This window comes from Nestor notabilis, unplaced genomic scaffold (genome assembly GCF_000696875.1).
Source record: "Nestor notabilis isolate BGI_N333 unplaced genomic scaffold, ASM69687v1 scaffold26235, whole genome shotgun sequence".
NCBI classification, from domain to species: Eukaryota; Metazoa; Chordata; class Aves; order Psittaciformes; family Psittacidae; genus Nestor; species Nestor notabilis.
The window spans coordinates 189-8,358 of NW_009929249.1; the positions used below are offsets into that span (position 1 = coordinate 189).

Sequence of the window (8,170 nt, forward strand, 5' to 3'; positions counted from 1 at the left end):
GTTCTTGACTGGAAGCAAAAGGTCATCCCGTTCCCAGGGTCTCCTATTTGAGATGTCTGGGTTTTGCAGCGCAAGGAGGAGGGGAAGTTGAAGGTGCAGGAGAAAACTGTGAATAATCTTTGTACCTGTTTTTTATGGAGAATCCCTTGCAGAAATATGCTCCCTTAGTGGGCCGCTTGTGTTTCCCTTACTTCTCCTCAGGTGAGGTACTTCCGAAGGATGCTGATGAGTCTCTCTCAACTTACCTCTAGAAGGTTGGTTTCCCAAGCGTATTGCGGACTTAAGGCTTATTCTTCAAAGATACAGAAGTTTTGTGTGGAAATGGCGCGTCCTAGTTCAAGTAAGACATTAATGTGTTCAATTTTGTACCCTGGACAGGATTTTAAGCTAGATTTCAAATTCTAGAAGGTTTTGTGTAATAGGTGAAATCTATAGCTTAATTCAGAACATTTAGAAGAGCTTGAAGTTCATTTCTCCCCCTCATTTCCACCCTTATAAATACATCTTCTATGTCTGCATTCTGTGTAGTTCCCCAAACCTTTGCATAGTTGCAGTCAGCATGATTGCCTGGCAACATGTTTTTAGTGTTTATAATTTATGCACACAAACATATGCTGGTTGATTGCAGTTCCTTTTCATAATCCTAATGGGTAATAAAAATCATTCATTATTTCTTCGCACAAGAATTATGGAGGCCCTCGTGCATTTATAGCGACTCAGGAGAAGGGTTTTGGGTAACCCTCAGAGCCCTGTTCAGTCTGGTAGTAGTAAATGCCCTCTTTTGTTTGCTTGGAATTTTTTTGTGTTTGTTCTTTAAGCTGAGGATGTGCCTTAAGTTGAAAACCGTGCACTGAACTTCACAGGTATCATGGTAACCCCCCTAACAAAAAAAGCCCAAACAAAGAACACGTGAATATTAAGGTTGTGATCAGCAGCTCAAAGTTCAGCTGCAGGCCAGTCACCAGTGGTGACTGTAGGAGTCTGGCCAATATTGTTTAACGCCTTCATTAGCAATCTGGATGATGGGGCAGTGCACACTCAGCAAGTTGATGGCACCAAACTGGGAAGAGTGGCTGATACACCAGAGGGTCATGCTGTTATGCAGAGGGACCTCAACAAGCTGGGGACATGGGCTGACATGAACCTCGTGAAGTTCTGCAAGTGGAAATGCCAAGTCCTGCATTGGAACAGCCTTAAGCACGAGGACAAGCTGGTGTTGACCAGCAGGAAAGCAGCTTGGTAGAAGAGGCCCTGAGGGTACTGGTGGGCACCAAGTTGACTGTAAGCCAGCGATAAGCCCTTGGGGCAACAAAGGCCAGTGGATATCTTGGGACGTACTCAGCAGAGGATTCCCAGCAGGCTGAGGGAGGTGATCCTTGCCCTCTGCTCAGCATAGAGAGACACACCTGGAGGGCTAGATCCAGTGCTGGGCTCCCCAGTATGACAAAGACATGGGCAAATCGGAGAGAGTCCATCAAAGGGCCATGAAGATGATTTAATGGCTCGGAGCATCTAAGATGTGAGGAGAGGCTGTGGGGAGCCAGGACTGCTCAGCCTTCAGGACACCAGGCTCAGGGGCATCTTATCAATGCATAAAGACACATGATGAGAGAGAATGAAGAGCAGTCGGACTCTTCTCAGTAGTGCCCAGTGGCAGGATATGAGACAAGGGACAAAAATTAAAGCACACAAGATTCTATCTGAAAACAAAGAAACACTGGTTTTTGCTCTGAGGGTGGTCAAACAGGGGAATGGGTTGTGCAGAGAGGTTAGTCTCCATCCTTGGGGCACTCAAAACTCACTTGACTAGACACGGTCCTGCTCTGGCTGACCCTGCTTGCGCAGGGTGTTGCACTAGGCAATCTCCAGAGGTCCTTTCTCACCTCAGCTGTTCTTTGATTCTAAAATATGTTGCTTTGCAATTAGTATCTGAGGTAAGCTGGAAGGGAATTTTTTTGTCTCTCTGTAACTAACCTTTTCGTTTTTAATGTTTTGACCCACAGAAAAATGCAAAGGAAATTTCCCATCTTCTTCCCAAGTGACTTTACCTTGCAGGGGAAAAGGGTGGGGAGAATATACATTCAAAAATAGAAAACAAAATTGCAAACCTAGAAAATGGCCAAGATGCCTCAGCGGGAAACATGTTTTTCCAAATTCCTTTAATTTTGAAGTTGATACTTTGTAACTAAGTGTAGGTCTTTTTCATCTTGGGATCTTACCTTACAATGAGGAAGCAGACAGTTCCTGGGTGGTTGTGGCAACAGTTGTTATCGGTAGCACTGACTCTGTGGTTTTAGTTTAAGGCTCTGCCTTTCAAATACTGAGTGTATTCATAGTTTAATATATGTTGCCCTCCCAAGCTTGCTCATATGTGTTTTTGAGGATCTCCAGGAATTTCCCTTCAAATTCTAATCTAGAGAAACTCAGAAACAAGTTAGTATTCTGCACTTACAGTACTGGCAGATGTATGTGGAAGCCACGTCTAGACGTTTAAGTTTTCCAGCGCTGTCTATGTGGCCTCTTACATAAAAGTACAAGCGTTTGAGCAGCTGTTTGTTTTTCCTCCCTGCACACAGACATGGCTGATTTTCGAGAGGTGTTTGCCAAAGCGAAGCACATAGCCATCATCACAGGAGCTGGTGTCAGTGCAGAGAGTGGAGTCCCGACCTTCAGGGGGGCTGGAGGTTTCTGGAGGAAGTGGCAAGCCCAGGTACGTACTGGTGGCACATGTCTGCGTGGCTCTGCTGCAGTGCCTGTCAAGTGGGTGATGGTGAAAGGTCAGGAGAAGCTGGACACCTTGGAGGATGGAAGTGCTCCACAGAGCTCTCCCTTTACACCCACATCTGCAGCTCTCTCCTGTGCCCTCGGGGCTGCTTTGTGCAGCTGCAGCTGCTTCTCTGTCCTTATCAGTTGTTTGGGAAAAATGATGTTCTCTTGCAGACAGCTCTGGGTCTTTCTGCCATCCTTGTTTTCTTGCTGCCTTGCAGATTAGCTGTGTGCTCATCTTTCAACACCCTCACTGTTTTCCTACCTCATTTCCTACTTCCTGTTTTAAACTTAAGAACCTTTTGCCAAAATAACAAAGGACAGAACTGATGGTAGTGACTAGCTGTTTTTCATTAAATCTTGGTTTCTCATCATACTCTTTAAAAATGGCTAGGATGGTTTTTATTGTTTGGGGGCAGTATTCTTCAGAATCTTTAACTCTCCCACAAGCTCTGTCTCTTGCTGGTGTGACTTTGCCAGCATCAGGGGCCGCTGGGGTGGGAGAGGAGGCCGAAGCAGATACTGTGGGGTGGAGGGGTGCAGTGGCGAGCACCTGTGTTAGTTGCATAGGCGCCTCAGGAGTCTGATCCTGCATGCTGGTGCAGGTGTTTCATGTAGCTGCTACACTGTTAGTAACTGCTGCCCCAAGTGTTGCTGTCTTGTTGGCTTTCTTTGTGTTTCTTAATGCAGCACTCATGAAAGATTTGGTGAGGTTAAAAAGGGGTCAGAGAGATGAGTTTTTCAAGATGGTTTGAATCTAAAGATGCATTTTTTTCTTTCAGTGGCTATCAATTCAAATAAAGCATGCATGTGTATAAATGCCTGGTTCCTCTACAGCAGAAATCTAGCATTCAGCATTTTTGTATCAGGAGAATTCCGTGTTGCAGCATTAGACTGAGCTACTCTTTATTTTTAAAAGAAGACAAAGCAAAGTTAAAGTTACTGTGAAAAGTACAGCTTAGATTTTACCAATAGGTAAAAGAGAAGGCATTAGACTTTGGTTTTGACAATGGCTGTAATTTGGCTTGTGTTACACTTAAACTAAGGCAGAAAGAAGTTGCTAGCAAAGGAAATCTATCCACATGATGTTGAGTTTTATGGCTGCAGTGAAGAAGAGAGTTTTGAACCCTAAAAATTGTGTGCATTGAAATATCTTTATCTTTGTTTGTGCTGTACTACACTCCTAATAGTTTGTTGGGGCAGCACAGAATAAGGTCCACGTATACTGTGTAGAACCATTAACCACACTGTTGATAGCAGTTATTTCCTCTTTTGATAAGATAATTGGACTTGGCATCTCTATAAGGGCTATTGAAGTATATTTTTGTGAACTGCATCTGGTTATAAATAATTTGCTTCTGATATAACCTTGTTGTGCTGGTAGCAGTGTAAGTGTCAGGACTCTAGCAGGTTTCATGTGGGGAGGGGATTTTCTTGCCCTTTCGCTGGCAGGATGACTTGTCGTGTCTTTTCCAGGAGCTGGCTACTCCAGAGGCTTTTGCACGAAACCCTTCTCGTGTGTGGGAGTTTTACCACTACCGCCGGGAGGTGATGTTGAGTAAACACCCGAACCCTGCGCATATTGCCATAGCAGAGTGCGAAAAGCGACTGAGCAAGCAAGGACGGAGTGTTGTGGTCATTACTCAGAATATTGATGAACTACACAGAAAGGCAGGCACAAAGCACCTCTTAGAAATCCATGGTAAGAATCAGCTTACCTGTCTGCTTACAGGCCAGCAAAACTGGGGGGAAGAAGAGAGAGCAGGATAAGTAACAGGAGAAATTTACCTTTAAAATGGTAATAACTTGCATGAAGTTATTTACAGTAACACCCTGTTCTCTTTTGGAAGTTGTTTTGGGTACTTCATATGCTTTGGGCATAGTTTAATTTTGATTGAATCGTAGTTTAGAGGGACTGTTGTTGCTCTTCACTGTGGCCTTTCAGTTAAAGGGGCTGTGTTGTGTCTCTTTGCTGGGTCTGGCCCGTGCTTAACTGTGACACTGGTCACCTCGTGTCGCTGAACAAAAGCACTGTGTAAATAATCTCCTTCATAATGCTGCCAGGTTTCAACACTTGGCTGTTACGTTCATGTAGTGTTACCCAAGTTACCCACGAGGTGTAGTCTTCAAAGTCGAATAAAGGCCATCCAGGATAAACACAACCACTTGCTCGTGTGGCCATGCCCCAGGCCAGTCGTTTGATCCCTGATGTTTTATCTTCGTGTGTTTCAGGTAGTTTATTTAAAACTCGATGCACCAACTGTGGAAATGTAGCTGCGAATTACAAGAGTCCAATATGCCCCGCATTGGCTGGGAAAGGGTAATTAATACATCTGCTTGTAAACTGTCTGTATTTTCTACTTCTGCTGTTCAACAGAAAAGGAGCCATTTTAGGAAAGTGGAGTTTTGGCTGACATCCCGTTTTACATTAGTAGTATGAACACTTGAATTTTACACAACTGTTTGGAACCATAAGTATGCTGTTCAGTAACTTCAGTGAGAGCCCGTGATGCCCTAAGTCCTGTGAAAGAATAACACTGAGCACAGTGTTATGTAAGTTTTAATTAGAAGAATTTTAGGTAGTCTGAAACTCTTACTTTGGACATCAATTAGTTGTACTCTTTGAGAATGTGTGTTTTCTCCTATCCTCTTTATCTCCCAGGCAAAGATATTAAGTTGGATGCTTATTCCTTAAATTGGGCTGCCATCACTCAATACACGTATTGTCCTCTTCTTTGTCTAGCACCTAGCAGCTTTTGTCCTTCAGCTCCTCAGTAAGATTCTCATTGCTACAGATCTCAAAATAAAGATGTAATGAACAACTGGGAGGCAGGTGTCAGTTCCCAGGATTTCTGCAACTTCAAAAGTTGCAGAAAAATCCTTCAGTCGCCTTTTTCTAGCCATCCTCTTTCTTTCACCACTAAAAAAAGGGGTCAGACGTATGCTCATAGATTTTTAGGGGTTTTCCCTTTGCATTTCACCAGTACTTTAGGTAGTTACTTAACTGTTTGTTGTGCCTCTAGCAGAGTTTGACCAGCTTAGGACAGTTGCTTAGTTCTGGGATAATCCTGGATAAACACCTGCTTGCCCTGTATGTGATATGTTAGGGTTGTGGTAGCTGTTGAAGTTGGCCGAAGTTGCAAAGATTCTTGATTGGAGAGTGTGCTTTAGAGAATACTGTGTTTTTATTAATGTACAAAATGCAATTTGTATGGCTGAATCTGTCTTGCAATTTTATAACTTCAGGGCTCCAGATCCTGAAACAGAGGATGCCACGATTCCAGTTGAAGAGCTTCCTCAGTACGTGAGGACTAATTTGTGTTTTGCTGTTACGTCTTTATGCTTTGTTGTGCATCTCAAAGGCTTTTATTACTGTTCATGTAGTTTTGGAAGGACATGGAGACTTTCTCCAGCAGAAAAAGGCGTGGGACTTTCCCCCGGAGAACTGAATCTAAAGTTATGGGGGACAGCAGACAAGAAGAGTATGCACGGGAAGTTTACCGTGATGTGAAAGGCGTGGCATGTTTGTGTACTTGAGCACCAAGCCAAAACATGCCTAAATTCGTGGGGCTTGTCGTAAGTGGAGTAGTAGTAGAATTGCAGTAAGTGCTACACAGTAAATGTTGTGCTACTTTGCGGGTGCTACCTGCCATTAGTCAGTCTGCAGCACTGTGCTGGAGCACAGCCATAGCTAGTCCCTTGCAGGCATTACATTTTCTTGAACGGCTGAAACTTTGCCTGAGCTAGCTGCAGATGCAAGAGGCCACCAAGTTTTTCATCTAGTTCCTAAGGAAAAGAGGCTAGCACAATGTGTCTGTCAGCTCACTTTCTCCTTAAAAACCTGTTGGCTAGTTTGTTAAAGTCGATGGAGGCCAAGGTCAGTAGCACATACTACGTTTTAAGTTTCATGTATTTCAGGTGCTGAGTAAGGGGCAGACACCATTAAGTATCTGAGTTGCACAACTGTTCAGCAACCCGTTCCGTGTGGCCAGGCAGCACATGTTTACTTGCAGCATACATGTGCACAGCATCAGCTGCCCTGTGGCCAGCACATGGTAGAGGAGGGTGTGGGGAGGGCTGTGAAAGAGAAGAGGAGCAAACGCAGGAAAGATGTACCCAAACGAGAATGAAAACATCCATGCCAGCAGTGTAACCTTATCCCTTGGCGATGCTCAAACAGGTGCGAGGAAGATGGCTGCAATGGGCTCCTCCGTCCCCACGTTGTGTGGTTTGGTGAAACCCTGGACCCTGACATTCTCACGGAGGTGGAGAAGGAGCTTGATATTTGTGACCTCTGCTTGGTGGTGAGTGACACACTTGTTACCTGGCCTCTCAACCAGTGGGGAAGCCACACTAAAGGGGTTGCACCACCTGGGTAAAAGGGCGCTTCCCTGAGGAAACTGACAGCCCCCGAGGGACTCCCTAGTGTCAAGTGTGAAACTTCAAAAGGCCATGAAGTCTGAAAATGTACATACACTTTTCAGAAGTCAGCAGGTTCAGCACGTGTGTTGTGCTCAGCTGGCACCTGCCATCTTGCAGTTAGTGCACAAAGGGCTTAGGTTTGCTAATGTTGTTTAGCTGTTGAATTTCTCTAACAGTGAAAAATATGATTATTAATGATTATTTTGATGCTCAGTTAAAAAAGTGACAGAACGCGGTAAGAAGGTAGCTAGCTGTTACTACAGGCTGTAGGGATCTTCATGCTTTAGTGGTTTTGCACATCTAACATTCTGAGAAGGGCCCTCACCATGTGGGTTGGTTTGGTTTTGTCTTGTCTAACTTGTGACTTGCTACACTCACTGTTTGTTGCCCTGTCCCTGCAGGTCGGGACCTCCTCTGTGGTGTATCCCGCCGCGATGTTCGCCCCACAGGTATCCGCCAGAGGAGTGCCAGTTGCAGAATTTAACATGGAAGCTACTCCTGCTACAAACAGATTCAGGTAAAGCTGCTCAGCTTTAAACTAGCAAAACTTTAGTTCTTTTGCACTGAACTGCTAAAATGCTTAGAAAATTTCTAAACAAACATGATCTAGGTTTTTTTCCCCAGTGCTTAAGAAATACTGTTTTCTTCTAATGAGTAAAAACAGGTGATTGCTCTTTCTTGGTAGAATTAACTTACACTGAAGTAAGTTCTTACAGAGCAGCTGTGGCTGCCCCATCCCTGGCAGTGTTCAGGGCGAGGCCGGACGGGGCTTTGGTCAACCTGCTCTAGTGGGAGGTGTCCCTGCCCATGGCAGGGGTTGGAACTTTAAGGTCCCTGCCAGCCCAAACCAAATCTGTGAAGACGCAACTGTATGTTTCTAAGTGTGAAGCTGAAGTTTGTCCCTAGGTCTTACAAGTCCCTCTCCCTGAGCAGCGGGGCTAACTCGCTACCTGCATGTCGAACGCACCTGGGCACTGCCAGC

At 44.7% G+C, this 8,170-nt stretch overlaps 1 protein-coding gene across 1 annotated transcript; it reads left to right on the forward strand.

The window, feature by feature from the left end:
- The first annotated feature begins 225 nt into the window (after positions 1–225).
- Positions 226–7,709, forward strand: SIRT5 (sirtuin 5). The gene is made up of 7 exons (XM_010014901.1): positions 226–340; positions 2,577–2,710; positions 4,243–4,468; positions 4,999–5,086; positions 6,013–6,066; positions 6,947–7,070; positions 7,590–7,709. Exons 1-7 carry the CDS (start codon positions 226–228, stop codon positions 7,707–7,709), a joined length of 861 nt encoding a protein of 286 aa, XP_010013203.1.
- Positions 7,710–8,170: the final 461 nt, after the last annotated feature.